This window comes from Pimephales promelas, chromosome 23, assembly GCF_988280905.1.
Source record: "Pimephales promelas chromosome 23, fPimPro1.hap1.1, whole genome shotgun sequence".
NCBI lineage: Eukaryota > Metazoa > Chordata > Actinopteri > Cypriniformes > Leuciscidae > Pimephales > Pimephales promelas.
This window is the reverse complement of record NC_142791.1, coordinates 12,063,349-12,083,490: the sequence shown is the minus strand read 5'-3', so window position 1 is coordinate 12,083,490 and position 20,142 is coordinate 12,063,349. Positions and strand designations below refer to the sequence as shown.

General features: G+C 37.6%; 1 protein-coding gene across 2 annotated transcripts; it reads left to right on the top strand.

Annotated features, from left to right (window-relative positions):
- Positions 1-277: 277 nt before the first annotated feature.
- On the top strand, positions 278-19,214 carry inpp5ja (inositol polyphosphate-5-phosphatase Ja). Of its 2 annotated transcripts, none has more exons than XM_089126248.1 (13): positions 278-470; positions 4,257-4,919; positions 7,263-7,370; positions 7,624-7,732; positions 8,417-8,533; positions 9,756-9,931; positions 10,380-10,491; positions 12,388-12,497; positions 12,578-12,788; positions 13,053-13,190; positions 14,562-14,627; positions 14,891-14,995; positions 17,142-19,214. In XM_089126248.1, the coding sequence occupies exons 2-13, from the start codon at positions 4,261-4,263 to the stop codon at positions 17,616-17,618; spliced, it is 2,388 nt and encodes a 795-aa protein (XP_088982374.1). In that variant the 5' UTR covers positions 278-470; positions 4,257-4,260; the 3' UTR covers positions 17,619-19,214. The 2 variants fall into 2 exon arrangements, with proteins under 2 accessions (XP_088982374.1, XP_088982373.1); XM_089126247.1 differs by lacking the exon at positions 278-470 and adding an exon at positions 479-567.
- The last annotated feature ends 928 nt before the right edge of the window (positions 19,215-20,142 follow it).

The following is a 20,142-nucleotide window of genomic DNA, read 5'->3' as shown; positions in this document are numbered from 1 at the left end:
CTGCCTGCACATATATACAATTTATAATAATTGCTGCAATATTCCATAAAAACCAAGAATTGTCCATTTTGATTTTAATTGTGGTGACATTTATCTGTGAGTTTAATATTTTATCCAATTTTAGCCTAGTAGGCTATTATATATATATATATATATATATATATATATAAGGGCCCTATAGTAGACCTATAGTATAAAAATTAACCGACCTTCGACATTTATTGATTGGAGTGTGAGGGAAGTTCTGATGAGTTGTGTGGATAATAGATCCATGGCGTGCGTGCCAGCTGGACATTTCTATTCCGCGCACGGCGATGCGGCTGATTTTACGCCGCCTTACGTCATTTTAGATCCAATACTAGTCACTTCTAGTCAAGTGTCTGCTGGAGATGTTTCACTCTCAGTTTTCGCTACCTTTCCTCGTGTCCTCTTGGCTCTGACGTAACTCCCCATCATTCATTATCACACCAGTAAGTGGAAGTGTGTGTGTGTGTGTGTGTGTGTGTGTGTGATGTGAGCGTCTCTACAGGACACACACATTTGCGCCGGTGGGGAGAAACAGGACAGGTAAGAATCCTTTAGATAATAAAAACAAACAACTTAATTGTGATTCAAAATTATTGGAGATAGCGCTAGTGTCTTACCGTGACGCTGTTTAAAGCGCGAGAGATGCGCGTGACATCCTTCACCTCGAGACACTGCAGCGTAAAAACAAGTGTCGTCAGATAAACAACTTTGAAAATATCTAACGTTAACCAGCTCGTCTGTCAAATAGACTCGCGTTCATTTCTCGTCATTTCCATAACATAAAATCTCCCATCAGCGTGTCAAACGGCAAATTATCTCATACGCGTGCTGCTGACTCTTAACTGTCACGAGAGGACATATGACCTTGTTCATAATATCGGTTAGGCGCGTGTCTGGCGGAAATTACGATTATTAATATTATACTCGATATTTTATTTGAAGTCCAGCTTGCTCTATGACATTTATAAATATTATTATTCTTGCGACCAGTGAGTAGCTTAGCCTATACTCACTGGTTCTTGTGACAAAACCAAATTCAATAATAAACAAAAAGTGTATATAGCCTATATAATAATTATTTTGTGTCTGTTTAGTATTCAGTTCGGGTTAAATTTCCAGCGTTTTCTTTTTCCTATTTTTTCTTGCATCATTGAATATCAGTCAGATCTGATACAAAAACAATGACCACACTAATTGTGATGTAAAATACATTCACCACAATTAATGAATGGAAAGTAGGCCTACAGGATGGTTTCAAACTAAATTGTCACTAACCATTAAACAAACATTTTTAATGTGTTGACAAAATTAACTAATTTTGCATGCATTTTGCATATAAGTTATTAATAGGAAGTAGGCTACTTAAAATGAGGTGCAGTACAATTACTAAAATGATATAAACAGAAGTATATTGATGGATCTTTAAAACCCAGAGCACATGACCTTGTTTAGCTCATAAGCTGAAAAATAATTTTGACCTTTTGTGGCCCCAAAAGCAGAGCATGTTTTCACATAGGCTTTTCTGAAAATTACAAATAATAAGGAAGCACAAACAACTGCAAAAATTAACATACAAAAATACCACCAACCAACAGATTTTGTAATGAAAATATTTGATCATGTGTGTGTGGCAACTTGCACCAGCCTCCTTTATAAAATGAGCTGACACCTTATGTGTCATACTTGGACAGATGTGTCATGTTGTTGCTTCCTATGGTTACATTTTTTGTGAATGTACCTCTCCACTGAAGTCTGATGAGCCATTGCTATTATTGTCATCAATATTGCCTACATTTGTTTTGATTACCTATTTTCTTGATGCCATCCTATTTTTTGTGCACTAAATACTGTGATCAGGTTAGCTTTTATATTATTACCTTACTGCATTGAACTGGGGGATTTTTATTTATTTATTAATAACCAGTACTAGTACTATTTCTAACACTTGATTGTTGTAGAGTGCATTAATGCGCATTTGAATACTTACCTTGAAAATTTGTATATAAAAACTCCATATAATTTATATATGGGTTTTTTATATATATATTAATTTTTATGGTACATCACATTTGTATTGCATGTGTTGCATTTCAAACATTAGAATTATAATTTGCATAGAATAAATCAGCTCCAAAGCTTTGCCCAGTTTGTAGTTTTGATTTTGAAATTAATTGTTCTGTTTTATTGTGTATCTGCATTTTTAGACTGAGACTTCTTTGCTAAACTATAGCATTTTCTAAGATGTAAATTGTACTTGAGATAGCATTCTGTCTTTTTCAACAAAGATCTGTCCCAAGACACCAATGTGTAAAAGCTCTGAGCTATTAGTCTGCAACAGATGGAGACAGAGGCGTCAATGCTAATGCTATGTGATGGCCATTATCCCCTGCACTTTCTTCAAACATTGCCTTATCGATCAGAATCCTGTTTATTCAAGGAAATATACTTGCAATGTTAAAAGGTAAGAATGGAAATGTTTGGAGATGGGGGGATGTTGGGACAGAAAGTTGTTGCCAAGCAACAGGAAAGTAGATCAGGACAGCGGGGAGGGTATATAGTTGTCATTTGAGGAAAAGGATTGATCTTAGCTGATTGTAGTTCATTGATGTCAGCAGTGACGTCCCAGGAAAAACCGAGATCGAGAGGGGACAGGTAGTGGGGACGTTCAGCCCTGGCTACTGTCCAAATCTCTTCACACACTGAGCCATCCACTGCAGACAGAAACGTTCTCTGTCTTTGATCATGGGAGAAAGCAGAGGAGTGTGAAGGACACACAAACCCAGGACTCTCATCTTACTCTGCATTCACAGCATGTATTTTATGGTTTGGTCACACTTACCATTATTAAATGCATGTTCCGAGTTTGGTAGAAGTTAAGCTCTTTGAACAGCATTTGCAGTTTGAGTCAGTGGTTCATTTTGTCCAAATCCATTCATTTAACAGTCAAAGTGATATACAGTCTTGATAACAAAACAAGTCTCATTAAAATAATGAAATTCTTAAAAAGCAAACCTTAAGTAGTCATTATAAGAAAAAAAAAAAAAAACTTGTCAAAGTGATGTGCCGTGACCAACATAAAGAATCAAGCAGGAAAACAACATAAATAATACAAAAATGATATCACAGAGAGGACCCCTGCAGACCCTGTGCGTCAAGGTCAATAAGTCACTTAAAATATCAGATGAGGTATTTCAGATGGTAAAATGTCATGTGGTGCAATTCTCCAAAAATGCACTGATATTAAAGGGGTCATGAATTAGATGAGGTCATTGTACTATTAAAACATCCTGTAAGTTTCAGAGCTCAAAACCTCATTGTTAGTTTAAAAACAGATTTTATAAACCAAGCTCATAAAATAACTAGTTTCGGATTTTGTCACATGATGTAAAACCGACGCCTCTGCAGAATCAGATCAATACATCATTGCGTTTTTGGCCCCGCCCACTGGCGTCGCGTGTTAGTGAGACGATGAGGAAAGAGAGCGATACATGATCACTGGACTAAAAATAACATTACCTTCCGAATGATCCTAATGCTAAGAATGTGGTTATTTATTTTCAACCATGTGAATGACTCAGTAGAGCATTATTTCTTTACAATTAATGGTACAATTCACTGTGGTTTTTTTTTTTTGGTAAATCAGTCTTGATTTTGGCGCAGCCATGTCACGCAAACAGACTTTTAAGATGTGGACCTGACAATAATGCCACAACATGTTTCCTGGCTAATTTTTATGCCTAATCTGGGATCAGTGATTTCTATAGTGATTCATGTACAGTCAGGCGTTCTTTTTCTCAATACCATTTATTGCTGTTTGTGTGTCATTAAATCAAGCCAGTGACTAAACTGTCAACTTAAGATTGATTCTCTTAGTAGCATAAAAATAACCTGTTATTAAACTTGTGATTAAATTGTGAGTTTATACTTTAAGGTACTAGTGGACTCACACTAAAATTTCTGTTATAATCAATGATGCTGCGAATCTATACCATGAATCTCTGATGTGTTGGAACAGTTTGTGATGACGAAAGTATTCGTGAGAGTGCAGAAATCGAATTGCAATGACGAGATCACTGCATCCATGTTTGTCATTGGCTACAATTACTCATCACTGCAACCTTTAATGTGATATATATATACGATATATATATATATATATATATATATATATATATATATATATATATATATATATATATATATAATGGCTCTCTGTATCGTCTCTCTAGGTAAATGGATCCAATGCAGCCCATTCAGAGCTGCTCTATGTCAGAAGGACCCACTGGAGTTTTAGGACTCCACAAACCACCAGTCCCAGCCCTGCTTGGAAACCCCCGCAAACTGTCTGTATCCTCATACTGCCAGATGGTCATGACTGGAAACCCACCAGTGTTGGGACAGACCCCGGCACTGCAGACAAATCCAGCCATTCAGGAGAGAGTCAGACTAGACTCTACCGCACAATCCACAAATTGTATCAGCATCAGTCGACCCAGGCCTACGGCACTGGGGACCAAGGCAACAATCAAAGTCTCCAAACCCACCGAGCCTTCTTTGCAGGTTAAAGCTACAGGAACGCCCAACTTCTTGTCGCACAGCCCAACTGAATCACCATTGCCTTATTGCAACCCCCCAAACCCACTGAGTCCCTCCTCTCAACTTAGTTTCAATCCCCCAACCATTCCCCCAACACTTCCAAGCCCTCCATCTCAGCCCATCCGTGCAAACACACACAATAATATAATTGCCAGACCAGTCCCCAACTCAAATCCCAATCCCCTGTCTAACCACATTCCTCAACCAGCCCTGAGTCCAGAAACACATGTACCCAACGCAGGAGACACTACTGACAAGAAGTTGAGCAAGACCATCAGCGAAGAGGGTGATTTCAGGTGAGACGTCACAAACCTTGTCCATATTTATACAACAGTTAGTTCTTGTTCCTCGAATCTGATTGGTCAAGCAGCATTCCATGAGTGATGCAACAGTTCAACAGCAGTGAGTAGTTTCACTACTCATCTTTAATTAAACAAATGATTGTCACTGAATTCTGCCTTTCTATAACAAAAATAATAAGAGTGCTAGATCGTGCATTGTTACGAATTCAGCATGAATCATTCATTCAACAGATTGGTTCAAAAACACTTGCTGAATTCAGAACAACATACTATTACTATTTCTGCCATAAAACGCTTTGGTTGAAAAAAATAAGACTAGTATATGCTAGTACATGTTCTAAATTCAGTAACTGAATCATTAAAGAATATAACAAGTATCTATCTTTATTAGTCACTGAATCATTCATTCAGAAAATGAATAAGTGATTCAAATGATTTTTCATTCAGGGGCGAAAAAAGTGGGAGTTTTTCCGAGTGAGTCATTGAATCGTTTATTCAGTCAGTTTATTTAAAGGGGTTATGAACCCTCTTTTAAAAAAATATATATATTTTTGTCTGAGGGCAACTTATGACGTATGCTTGGTTTTTACATTTAAAAATATCAAAATGAATAAGTAATAGGCTATTTTCTTGCTTAGTTTTGAGCCTAGCTCAAAAACACTCGGTTTTTATGGGCGTCTCGCATTCAAAACTTGGAAATAAACGCCCACTGCTGTGAGTGGATAACAGTTTAGCTTATTATAGTGAGTTTCATCTCACTCGTCGGTGCACATGGAGGAAATTGTTTTGAAAACTTTCAATGTTGTAAAATGGCAACAGGAATGATTCGTCCAAACCATCAGCTGGAACGTCATTAAAAATAAAGTTTAACCATGCATCCCTATTAGTATCCAGAAGAAGCTAATATAAATTTTGTATTGCTTGGTAGCTCGATCCGGTTTGTCATCACGAGGTAGGCCTATTTTATTTAGCTATACGTGTAATGCGCGAATCGGTGGGCGGGGCTAAACTGGCCGCGTTGATCTTCTTCTGTGGTGTTGATCTTCTTCGGGTGGTGTTTTATCCTCTTTGATGTCATAGTTCCCCACTTTGAAAAACAAGTTGTTTGCTGAGGCTGGTGTCAATAAAACCTTTTATTGGACTAACAAGGACATTTTCAGTTCTGAAACTTACAGGATATTCTTATAATATGATTACCTCGGCTCTTAGATGTCAAAAGCTCAAGGAAAATTTGATTTCTCATCACCCCTTTATTCATTCAGGAACTAAACAAGTGAGCGTCTTCATGCGTCATTTAATCATTCATTAAACCAATTTGCTCTAAAACACTGGTCATTTTTGGCATATAAAAGTGGCCATCTTAATGAGTGAGCCATTGACTCTTTCCTTCAACTAATTTGTTCAAACATGCATCATTAATTGATTAGATCAGTATGTCTAGATCAGAATGGGACAATCATTTCTTCAGCTCATGGAGAATCATTGGTCACCCTAGTAGTCCATAGTCCACCCTATTAACAGCTTCAGATTTCAAACTTCCTACACGTCATGCGGTCAGAGAGAGGGTCATTAACCATTAACTTAAATGCTGAGAAATCAGCTAATGGAATGGTAGCATAATGGACCTAAAGAACGCATGCTAGTAGAGCTAGGATTTTCTCATCTCTTAAATCAGCATAATATTTCTCTCAGAGCCTGGTGACAGAATGGACACAGGAGCGTTGAGCTGGCAGCATTCCTACATACACAAATGTGTTCTTGGATCCTTTAGCCTGTCATCTTTGACAATACAGACAGAGCCCTTGCTGTTTACTCATCATGCATGTGCTCTAATTAGTTAAAAGCGTTCAGCATGATTTGGAAGCTATTAAATACAGCAGGTGATATTTATCACAGGCTTTTTGATTTGAGTAATAATGATGACTCATAATACATGATGTAATGTAAAAGAGAATATGACCAATGTATATATATATATATATATATATATATATATATATATATAGTATGTCTAATATTTATGTGTTATATTTTTTAAATCAGTTTTATCTATTATATTTACAATATTGTTCCTGGAATATTATTTACTTTATATATTGCAATTAGCATATTGTTATGTGTTGTTCACTATTTGTAGTGTGTGCGTGTGTGTGTGTGTGTATGTGTGTGTGTGGTTGTGTGATTGCTGCCTATGAAGAGCATTTCAAATCCTTTATGAGATTCCATTCCATTTCAGTTGGAAAGCTTCTTTAGAAGATACAGTAGCTGCCAATGTAGGATTCATGTAATTTATTTTAAAATGTACATTCAATTTACAGTTTCCTTTATTCCCTTTAGAGTGCATATTGTCACGTGGAATGTTGGCTCCAGTATACCACCTGATGACATCACGTCCCTGTTTGGGCCCGGGGTTGAAAATGGGAGCACTGACATGTTTGTTGTTGGGTGAGAATGTCTGAAGTGCTGCATAGTGCTGTTTTCTTAAATACATTATGGTTGTTGCATTATTAACTTATAATTCACTTTATTAACTTTAATAATTACCTTTCCTCTGCATCCTTTGTGGGTTTTCTCATTTCCAAGTCCATTTTGTCATCTTGCCCTGTTTGTCCTTGTTTTAAAGGTATTCTTCTATACCCATCTTATTCTCCTCTGTCTTTCTTTCTCTCTGCTTCTGTCCTTTTCTCTCTCTTTTTAGACTACAGGAAGTAAACTCCATGATAAACAAGCGGCTTAAAGACGCTCTCTTCACAGACCAGTGGAGTGACCTCTGCATGGACACACTCAGTCGTTTTGGATATGTGTTGGTCAGTATGAAATCAAATGTCTAGTTCAGTCATGAAACTCTTACATGCAATTTGCAAGTTGTCTCAGCATTACCACATGGCACAAGCCGATTGGCTCTTGCTGTTTCCGCAGTCAATGATTGCTTCCTCAATATTAAAGAGTCTAGTTCGGTGTTTGCAGTAGTCTAGTCCTGCAGTTCCTCTGAAACCCTCCACCTCCCCCAGCTCCACCTGCCTAGATCTGTACCAGTATTAATGAATGCTTAATCATGCAGAAGCTGCATATCTTTAATGCTCACAGCAGCATGTCTGTGTATCTAATAGCTGTAGCAAGTCCATGGAGTAGTAGGAGAAGCATGGATGAGATGGAATACCTACAACAATAGGCACTTGCATTGATGAGCACTTGGGTGAGGTGTTAAAACATATATGTAACTCTAGTTTTAACAAGCAAGTTATCAGTGATACATTCTGGAAAGAAATAGAGGAGACACACTGGACATACTTGAAATTTTCTAGCATGTTTGTGCTTACAATCATAGTAATATGAGTGCACCATCTTGATATATCTAAAGTCTTTGTATGTAGGCATACCCAAGCGCCTGCATAAAAACGTTCAAATTTTTTTTCAAATTGAAGTAGTGATGTTTGCCGTAGTAAACACCACAATGTACATTTACTTGAAATGTCTTTATATTCCTCTAGGTGGCGTCTCAGAGGATGCAGGGTGTTTTCTTACTGGTGTTTTCCAAATTCTGTCACCTTCCCTTCCTCAGGGGAGTACAAACTCAAAGCACACGCACTGGCCTGGGCGGCTACTGGGTGAGTCAAGTGAGCAAAGACCTCTGGGAAATAATTTATAAACGTGTATGTGATCAGTGATTGTTGAACATCAAACATCTGCATAATGTCGCGACCCCCAGCCGTGCAATGTCTTTGATGATTACAGGAAAAGCAGAGTCAAAGAGAGACTGTGGAAATTAGGCTGCAAGTGTGTTTTCGTGTATGTGGCAGTGAGTTTGTGTGTGTGCCCGTGACCCTGCTGTGTGTTGTTGTCAGCATGGCTTCAGGCTCATTTTGCAGTCTCCCTTGAGTAGGGCACAGTAGGACACGCTGCTGCTCTGTTTGTGATATGTCTTGCGCTGCATAAACACACACACACACACACACATCAGGTTCATCTCTGCTTGATCAAATAGAGACTTAACACACACGCAGTAGCTCTCAGTTCTCCCCAGGATGTTACCCCGAAAGAGAGAGCACAACCCATGGGAACTGCAGCACCAGTCTGATAATAAACTGCATGTCTCTGCACAGCGCATCATTTCACCCTTGACTGACCAACACACCTGCCTTTTTGAGCACAGTGTTTATGATATAGTTCACTTACAAATGAAAATGTGCTCATTTACTCATCCTCATGTTGTTCCAACGACAGTTCAGAGTGATCGCTTCTGTCGAGCTCTAAAACAGACAAATACAGTAGGCAGATAAAAACGTAGTGGTGGTTTTTAAATATGAGACTGAATCATGCCAAATTGAAATTTCAGTTGAGGTTTAGTAATTTTGTTGTGTGCGTTTGTTTTATTTATTTATTTTTTTCTGGAGAGTTCTAATTTTTATTTCATTTTTACATTTTCTTTTCCAGTTTGTTTTTCTTCTAATATCAATATTTTAATTTATTTTAGCAAATGAATTACCAATTTGACCAAAATGACCATTAAAAACATTATTTTAAAGTTAACAAACAAGATTACATTATTTTAAAGTTAACAAACAAGATTAATCCCAGTATGTTCACAAATGAGACATCAGAAGCCATACAAATATTTTTTGTGAGAAACCAACCAAAATTTAAAAATTCGTTTTGGGTGCCATAGAAAAAATAACCGCAGATAAGTTTGGATCAACATGAGGGTGAGTGAATAATTTCTGTAATATTGTTGTTTTTTCTTTCACAATTAGGACAAACACTTAACTATGGAGTGCAGAGCTGTATTATTAATGTCTTCCATTATCCTCCACCTCTATTTGTTTGTCTCAGGGGAATAAAGGGGGCGTGAGTACACGCATGATGGTTTTCGGACATCCTGTTTGCTTTCTCAACTGCCACCTGCCTGCTCATATGCGAAACCTCGAGCAGCGAATGGAGGACTTTGAAAGCATCCTACAGCAGCAGCAGTTTGAGGGCGGCACTGCCGTGGGCGTGCTTGATCACGAGTGGGTATCTACCTGCGAAAAAAGCAGATGCTTGATGCCTAGCCTTACTTATGTACTTTTAAAGCTATACTATGTATTTTTTTGGCCCTGTTTTGCTGAAGAACATTGTTTTGGTTGTGCTTCAACTCTGAATGTGGTTTTAGGCACTAGTGTACACATGGATAATCTTTCATATAATGTGCTTGTATTTGTTATAATCACAAAATCATCTCTGAAACACTGCCACAAAGCTAAATACCATATTAATAAATAATTGGATATGAAATAATAATTAAAAATTATTTTATTTTGTGATACCTTTTTATTAAACCATTGCATAACCTTTGTACATTTTGTTGGTTTATACAAACTGTAATTTTTTAACTTTATTTGAGCATTAAGCTGAGTGGCTTTATACAGATGAATTTTGACCTGTTGGGTTCACTTGAAATTATTGCATTCTTCACAGTGTGGTGTTCTGGTTTGGTGATCTGAACTTCCGAATCGAAGGTTATGATATTCATGTGGTGAAAAGTGCAATTGAGAATGACAAACTGCCTCTACTGTGGGAAAAAGATCAGGTAAGAGAGCAAAAAAAATCAAAAAGAAGTGTGTTTAATTGTATTGAATGTACACTTGTAGTTTAGTAGACAATAGACTATTGAAGTAATTATGAAATTACATATAAAGATGATAAGGTCAAAAAAGCAGTGATTTTACCATAATGTTCCTGGATCAACATCTTTGTCAACAACATTCCAATTAACCAATCAGATTTGATGGAGTTTAGGTGCTTATACATCAGTTTTACTCACCCTCATCATTTCCCTCTGATTTTAGGAATATGGATAGGGTTAGGTTCGGGACAGGGTTAGGACTCAATATTTGGACAGGAATGTTGAACATGTCTTACTTGGCAAAATCACGGTGACCCTTTTGGATAGTAAGCTAAAGTGTACTTTTTTTAAACAATGAACGAGGCCTCCTGTTCACATCAATGAAAATTGTCCTTATCAGTCACAAAACACCAGGGGCCTCATGCATAAAACTTTGCGTAGATTTCATCCTTAAAGTGTGCGTACGCACATAAGGCAGAATTTGCGTACGCACAAAAGTTTTCAGATTTATAAAACCGTTCGTACGCCAGAACCTGCGCAGAATTCACTTTATAAAACCCAGTCAGCGGGAGATTATGCGCACGTGCGTCTCCTCCCCGAAATAACCATATATGGAGATTACAACGCCTAGTTTTACTATGCATATCCTCATCTGCATATCATTTGCATATGATTATTCATCCACGTGATACCAAGTTTAACGGTACAAGACGTTAGGAAAATATGAAATGCGGATGTGCCGTCACATTATTACAAACATTTTTTTTAGTAGCCTATATCCTTGCCTTGTTTTTGAATGAATAAATCAAATAGTGTTAAATACATTTCAGAGAAAGTTTTTCTCAATCTTTTCCACTGGCCAAATAGTATTTTTAATTGATTTATATTTTAATGGATAATGGAAGAGATTTTAAGGAAAGAGATAGACATGGTTGTGCATTATTTGCACGAAACAGTTTTCTCAGAAAATCTCTAGTTAAAACATTAAAACACAGAATGCCAGAAGAAAAGTGTTCAAAAGCAATGCATCCACAACAAATAGGTCTATTTCTATTTATTGAATATATATATATATATATATATATATATATATATAGTAACTTCTCAGTAATGATTTCATGTAGTTTAAGAGTTTAACTCCATTAATGAGAATGACATATTTAATCTAAATGTTTATATCAGAAGTAAAACATAGTTTAAACCATTTTCTTATTTATTTAAACTGTTATTGTGAATATGGACTGTATTTATGATTTGGACTCATAATGAAGATTTACGGTTTTACTCCATCTGCCGTTAGATTAGCCTATATGTGCGTCAGTTTCACCAAACGGCCCAACGCGCGTGCTGGCACGGTCATTTAAGAAGGGATGGATGTTTGCTTCAAGTGATGATAGGTTTGTGAAATTATATTTGTATTATCTTTCTGTAGATGTATAATTTTCTTTAGATTCTCTGTCTAATAGTAAGCAAAAAGACATTTGACTCCAGCTCACCATCGGTGTCGCCAAAACCCATACTCTTCTAAAAGAGTGCGTACACACGGTCAAGAGCATCCTTACGGTGCGCACTTATTTACGCCAAGTTTATTTTTTATAAATCCCGATGTGCGCGTGGAAAAATGCGTACGCATATTTCTATGCCCATTTTGTGCGTACGCAACGTTTATACATGAGGCCCCAGGTGTCTCTGTACAGATCCTGGCAATACTGATTTTTTAATCTGTTACCACTAGAGGTCAGTGTACTACATCTATAAACAAAGCGGCTTGATTCAACTCTGTGTTGTCTGCTAGATTGGGTTGTTGTTAAAAAAGATTAAGTGAAAGAACATTTTGTCTTTTTGTTTTGTCTGTCACAGCTCAACATGGCGAAAAAAAGCGAGTCCGTTCTGGAGGGATTTATAGAAGGCCCCCTGAAATTCCAGCCAACTTACAAGTTTGATGTGGGAACACACACTTATGACACAAGGTGAAGGATTGAAATATGCTTTTCTTCATGAGTCTTTCTGTTTCCCTGGCCTCTTATTCAAACCTGGCTTTCTTTCCTAGTGCAAAAAAGAGGAAACCTGCATGGACAGATCGCATCCTGTGGCGTCTGCGCAGGACAGGCTCTCCCGTGCCGTCCCATTATTCTGCCCTGCAGAGGGGTCTGACCTCATGGCTGGGCGGCGCCACCAGAGTTTCTCAGCACTTCTATCGCAGTCACATGGGCTTCACTATTAGCGATCACAAGCCAGTGTCCTCCCTCTTTACTTTGCATGTAAGTCTAAAATTGGCGGGAAAGATACTGGATAGTCTGTGAGCAGCGCTGCCTGTATTTTAGGCATACAGTGTCATGCGAGATATTTATTACCTTGACACTTCGACATTTACGAGTTAAAAAAAGTTGCTAATGGCCACAGACACACTGCTAATAAATTTAAATAGATTTTCTCACTGTTTTTTGTTTTTGTTTAAGACCTCTGTAAAGGGAGAAAAGGTTGTAGTAGTAATGAATACAATTTTTACACTTCTGTCCCATCAGTTTCCCTTTAAGGTGAACCAACCATTAGTGACACTGGAAGTGGAGAAAGAATGGACCAAGTTCTCTGATGCTACAGCAAAACTCACAATGGCACATGGCTTTCAGAGGAGTTCATGGGACTGGGTGGGACTGTATAAGGTAATACATTAGTTGCATTTTCACATAAAACAATGTTTAATCCGTTTTTTTACTTGGAACAATTACATACATTACGTTATTATAATAATTAATCACAAATTTGTTCTAATGTGTGTCATTAACTCTGATAAGCTCATTTAAAGCTGATTTATGCTCCTCTATCACCAAAAATAATTGCTAAAATAACATTTCAGGTTACAACTGTAACCTATGTTCCCTGAGAACAGGGAACGAGACAGGAGGTCAAAATAGAAATAAAGAAGGCTAAATTGCAATACAAAAATAAGATTGGAAAAAATAGGCAGTAACAATCTGAAAGTAGCATGGGATGGTGTGAAAAAGATGATAGGTTTGCAAAAAAACACAAAATAAACCAGTCCAATTGCCAATGTATAAAAATGATAGCATTTTGACAGCAGCAAAACTAGCATGCTGATGCAGATGAAGACGCACGGAGAATGGGTTCTTCCATGACTTCTTCGATCTCTGAGTGGAGATCGGGAAGAAATGGAATGCTCACCCAAGCTTGTGGCTTACGGGTTGGAAAGAACCGATCGTCCAAAATACCAATCAATCAGGTTCCTCCCGGACACGCCTCCACTGCAGCTGCAATCTGTTGGTGGCGCGCCCCATAACGTCCACCAACTCAGCGTACACTGGGCAGGAGGGCTGAGATGGTTCAGTCCTAACCAGACTGATATCATCTGCAGCCGACTCCTGCCCGGCCCCAAGAGAACCAGTTACAGACCCACCAGAAAAAGAAAGAACCTCTACATTGACCTGCAACTCAACCTCATCTGCTGGCAGATCATCTGCGAAGTTAATGCCCATTTCCAGCTGATCTGCCAGCTCCATCTGAGAGCCCCATGAGCTCAAGCACCACTGAGCCTCATGCCGCTCCCACTTTCTTCGAGAAGTGGTACAGACAAGAGCGGAGAGTTCTGAGAAAAACTCTCACAGTTTGCACAGGAAGCTCCCTTGAGAAAGCACAACAATCAAACAACAGACACAAGAATTTCCAAGAACATTTTTAAATAGAAAGAAATATGGATATTACATGGAAACTATGACATAAGATGTTGTTTGTCAGACACTAATAATCATAATTATTTTCATGTTTTCATCTGCACAGTGTATGAGTACAAATGCACTTTTACTTCACTTAACTGTCACTTTAGTTTAGTTTAAACCACTGCTAGAACAGAACATGTGATTTGGTTTATGTTGATATACTTGTTGTCTATACAGAAATATTAAATCCAGTGTTTATTTACCTGCTGTGCTGTGATACACTGCATTTATAAATCCTTCATATCTGCACCTCTATGTTATTATATACTTGTATACTTACTTTTCTATTGCCTTTTTTAGGTGGGATTTAAGCATCACAAGGATTACGCTGCTTATGTTTGGGCCAAATCTGAGCATTCAACGCAGGTAGGACATGAGAATTGTTAGTCGTGACTCGCTCGTGTTTGTGTGTAAGATGTTTTCTGGAGATCTGCAACCTTACCTTGACCTTTACGTCTTTCGTTGTTCACAGGACAAAGCTTTAATCCCAAAATCAAATAATTCCTGGATAATCTTGGATTGAAAGCTTTAAGATCACTGACCAGTATTAATACTAACAAAGTAGAATGATCGTGTAGCCAGTGCTGACTAGCATTATCTGTAACCTGTTGTTTTTTCATGACCTTCAGGTAACATTTTCTGAGGAAGATTTGCCTAGGGACCCAGGGGAATATATTCTGGGATATTACAGTAACAACACGAACAGCATCGTGGGAGTGACAGAACCATTTCAGGTCCACACTTCTCTCACACAGCTACATTCTGAATCCACACAAATGCAAATATTAGTTTGGTTTGAATGAGTGTGTTATTCCAAGGGCATGATGACTTGGTCATTGCAGTCTGACATCCCCATTGTCAACATTGATTGCAGCCTTGATTTGTATTTGAGGCTTGTTATCCACAAATAACAAACACAGACTCAGTTGTTTCATTTGAATTTCCAACTATGTTAGACACATATTGAAAGCACACACAATATAAATAAGAGAAAATATACCACAGTGTCAGTGAAAAACACAATGTTCCACACAGTTTCAAAGAGGTTCTATCAGTAAAATTTGTATTAGTAGGAACGAAACCAAAACCACTGTGGTAAAAAATATCCACGATTCACAACGTAAGATATGTCTTAGTTCCCACTTAGACTGATATATAAAGTGACGGATTACAATTTGTTTTGTTTTATGCTGATTAAGGGCAGTAGTTATTGCACAACTGCTTGTGTCAAAATGTCACAATGTTGATGGTCTATTTGATTGACAGGTTGACCTTCCGGTATAAGGGTCAGGGATTAACCTTTGCCCTTGTGCATCATCGATCATGTGTTTTTGACAGCTAGTATTGACCTATTGACCTATTGAGGAAAAAAGAGATTTTATAATAATGTTGTACATCTCACACAAAAGTTGAAAGATTATATTCTATATAAATAAAATTCTTGTAAATTTACATATAACTCCTCTTGACACACATCCTCACACGACACAAAACTAAGTGTCAAAACTATAACATAATACCCCCGGTAAACAGATCAAAACCAACTGACAAAATGACATATAATAGGGAGGATCAATACACTCGAAACAAAAATGGTGCTATATAGCACTACAAGTAGTTCATTGGCTTGTAATCATAGGGGAACCACTTTTATCTTTATCAAATGGTGCTATGTAGAACCATAAGAGGTGCAATAGAGCACCTTAACCACCCGAGAGAACCACTGAAGAACCAAACTGGGCTTAACAGGTTCTTTAAATGGTATTGGTGCTATATAGCACCCTGACCACCACAAAGAACCCCTGAAGAACCGCTGAAGAACCGCTTTTTTTAAGAGTGTAGGTCAAAACTAGCTGTCAAAAACACATGATCACAAACACATGATGCACATGAAGGTCAACCTGTCAATCAAATGGGCCATCAATCTTTTTTTACACAAGCAGTCGTGTAATAACTACTAAGGGCATTAAATCTGAAATCAAAAATGCCACGATAGACTGACTGAATAGAAATGAACTGAAATATGTGTAGACTTTCCAGAAGTAGTCAGCATTCATTATTTCACTGACATGAAACTCAAGACAAGAGTTTACTTGCTACTATGTGCCTCAAACACAACTCTGAATACCCCAGATTTGATGACAGTTTCTTTCTTCCATGGAACTCCAGGGGGTTTTTGAAGATGGTGCTCATTTCGTCATTCATTTGAATGAATAAAGACTGAAGCTTTTAAGGACAAAAGCACTTTAAATGTTCATAGACCAGTTTTTTTTTTCAAGTCTTCTGAAGTCATATGAAGCAGTGTTGTAGTCGAGACCAACACAGTCGAGTCCAAGTCTAGGCCAGAAGAGGTTTGAGGCTGAAATTAACTCTTTGTGTGAGAAACAGGCCAAAAGTAAAGCAAAACCACTGCGACTGAATCATCCAGTAAAACAAAACCAGTTGAGTGGGTTTGTTGAACTTGAACTAGTTTAAGCCAGATCAGTGTAATGAACCGTAACGATTCACATCAGTAAACGATTCACATCAGTTTTGTAAACTGATCGGTAAAGTGATTAACTGAAAAAAATTCGCTTAAGGTAACAAACATTGTTTCTTCTTTCGTGTACTCTCATGAACACGTCAAGCTAGGGCAAATTTCAATACTTTTAGTGAATAACAACATAAATTTGGGTCTTTACTCTTTTCATAGTAATTGCATTAAAAGAAGTCTCCTTTTGTGTTCTGTAGAATAAAGAAGGTCTGTGGGTTTACAAACTTACTTTTTTTAAAACGACTTTTTTCATCCCTTCCTTTAACTTCTATGTAACATTTAATATATATATATATATATATATATATATATATGTGTGTGTGTGTGTGTGTATATTTTCCTCACAGGTGCAGCTTCCCATGTCGACACCACCTGCACCAGGGTGTCGTTCGCGTTCTGATAGTTCAGATATCAGCTCTGAAGACGACAGTACGCTGGTCCTGTTGGCTCCCATCTCTCGTAGCCCCAGCCCTGGAAACCACAGCGGCAAACGGCATCATAACCACCAGAAGCGGCAGCGCAGCCGCAGCCCTGCCGTACCTGCGCTCTCCTCATCGCCCCTTCCCTCCCTCCAGTCTCTCAGCCTGTGCCCACGGCCCCGCGACGGCCCCGCACGGAGCTCCTCCCCGCACCCTTCCTCCAATGCCAAGAAAGAGCGTCTGGTTTCTCCAGACACTTTAACCTCGCCCTCCCTCAGTCCTCTTAGTCCACGGAGCCCTGCGTCTCCCAGGAACGGAGTCAGCGCTCCGGAGGCTCTGATAGCGGCCATTTTAGGAGAGCCCAGGCCCGCTCAGATAGAAAAAGCAGAGGATGTGATTCTCTGACCAATCCCCCCACCCCTTCCTTTCGATTCGTTTCTAGACTTTAGCAGATGTCGTAATGCAACTTTAGAGAAATGGCCTGTTTCAGGACGTTCTCTGCCGCTTTTCAGACTTGCAGCTGTTTGTGATCTCATGCCTTGTTGTGCTTAATTATTTCACAAACTCTTCCTCAGTTCTCAGTACACTCTAAACAATGCTGGGTTGTTTTAACCCAAAATTGGGTAAAATATGGACAAATCCAAATGTTGGGTTAAAATGAAATTTAATGTTTTTAACCCAACTTGAACTGTACATTTTTTAAAATTACATTTTTAACCCAGCATTTGGGTTTGTCCATATTTGACCCAACTTAGTGTAGCTTTGCCAATAGAGATTTAACTGGTCTTGCATTATTTATTAATGATTGTAAATGGTGACAATTCACATCCATCTTATAGTGCAGGATAACCTGACCCAGGTAAAACTGTGCTGTTACGGTAGAATCAAAGTAAACACTGATGTCAGCATTCATCTCAACCTTTACTCTAGCAGTTGGTCGAGTTTTAATGCCCAATGAGAGATTGTTGAAAATGAACAGAACTGTCCTTTGTTAATGTGTTTTGTCTTCCCCTTTTGAAGTATAATCCTATTTAATGTATTATTTTAACTAATTTGCAAGCCACCATTTGAGAAGCACTGATCTAGAGTCAATATAATGTCAATATAATGTAGGGTCCAAAACCTGTGTGTGTGATAACTTTAAATGTTTGGGGTCAGTACGATTTTTTCAAAAAGAAATACTGCTTATTCAGCGAGAGTGCATTAAAATGGTCATAAGTGACAGTAAAGACATTTGTAATGTTAAAAAAATATTTCAATATCAAAGAAATGCTGTTATTTTGAACTTTCTGTTAAGAATCCTGGAAAAAAGTATCACAGTTTCCACAAAAATATTAAATAGCATTGATAATAATAAGAAATGCGGATCAAATCAGCATATTAGAATGATTTCTGATGGATCATGTGAAGAAAATTCAGCTTTGCATCTCATAAAAAAATACATTTGAAACTATATCAAATGGAAAAATATTATTTTAAATTGTAAATTAATTTTTTTACTTTATTTTTGATCAAATAAAAGCAGCCTTGGTGAGAATAAGAGACGTATTTAAAAAATATTTTACAAATATTACTGACCACAAACTTTTTCATGATAGTGTGTATTCATATATAAAATTGACAAGAAATGACATTTAGTGAAAAGGCCATTTCTGTTAATTAGCCAGTTGACAATTTGCACAAGTAATTCAGAACAGGCAATCTTAAAAAGGCCAAACGTTGTCTAAGTAGTTACTAATGTATCAGTCTATTAATACCAATTTAATAATAAATAAGACCACCTTCCCCCGATTTTAGAATAAGTTACTCATTAACCCCCATCATGCTTTGCCGAGGTATCTTTCAAGCCAACAGCCTCTCTTGAAACAGAGCAAACCTTTGACATGAGCGGCTGATTAAACACAACCAATCACGTCAGCTCTGCTCATCTTTAACATGTTGTGGCTTTATTTGATCAGTTTGAGCTGAGTGAAACGTGTGTGGTGTGAGCGTGAACTCTTACTGACGGTCCAAAAATACACACCTCAAGGACATGTAGCAAATATGGATTTTATGATTGATTACCCTTTATATATCTGGAGACAATAAAGGCTGACAGTATAAAGATTTTATTAGCACTCTATTGCAAATATAACAAAAAGAAAAATGCACTTTTGGAAAGTTTATTCTGTATTCACTCATCCATTAGATCAATGGGCAGAAATGTCAAATTTACTTTTATCAACAACAAAAAAAAGTCTGTTTTTTTTGTCTTGACCATTTAGCTAAAAAGCAAACAACACTGAAACTGTATATTAATTTATTTTTAATTAATTTAACTGTATATTAATTTATTAATTTATTTATTTTTAAATCAATTTAAAGTCAAATGTTGTCCTGTGTTGTTTTTTTCTTATAATGAACTGAAAGACAGAAGCGTGTCAAAATAAACAATAAGGACACAATATTACCCTAAAAATTAAAGAAAAAACTAAGCAGCTTTGTCAACAATTATTGTGTCCTGTGGCGTGACTCAGTTTTAGGTGGCCAGTCTCCTGATTGCTAATCAGGACCATTATCATGCTTGTAGGCTAAACTAATGACGCATTAAAGGAGTTATCAGTTTCATTTTCTCTTAACAAGTCTTGACTTTAGTCTGTTTATGAGCGCTGAGCTGTTAGTGTTGTTTGGAATGACACTTTGGAAACTCTTCCAGACCTGGAGGCGATTAGGCAAATTATGAACGCAGTGTGATCATTATGAAAGTTACAAAAACAAAGCCAGTGAGCAAACGAGTCCGGTAATATTTAGCAAGGTGTTTGACGCATTCGTAATTGACAGCAAATGTTGCGCAATTGAAGTTCATTACGAAAGCCTCTCCCTCAAGCAAAAACCATCACCTGGCTGCAACATGATCATACATAAAAGTTATTTCCCCCTACTACCCCAA

Bases quoted from the DNA above. Each gene is read 5' to 3' on its own strand.
- inpp5ja (XM_089126248.1), top strand. From the start codon at position 4,261: ATGGATCCAATGCAGCCCATTCAGAGCTGCTCTATGTCAGAAGGACCC. The intron at 10,492-12,387 runs GTAAGAGAGCAA...TGTCTGTCACAG, and splicing joins TACTGTGGGAAAAAGATCAG to CTCAACATGGCGAAAAAAAG. The intron at 14,628-14,890 runs GTAGGACATGAG...CATGACCTTCAG, and splicing joins AATCTGAGCATTCAACGCAG to GTAACATTTTCTGAGGAAGA.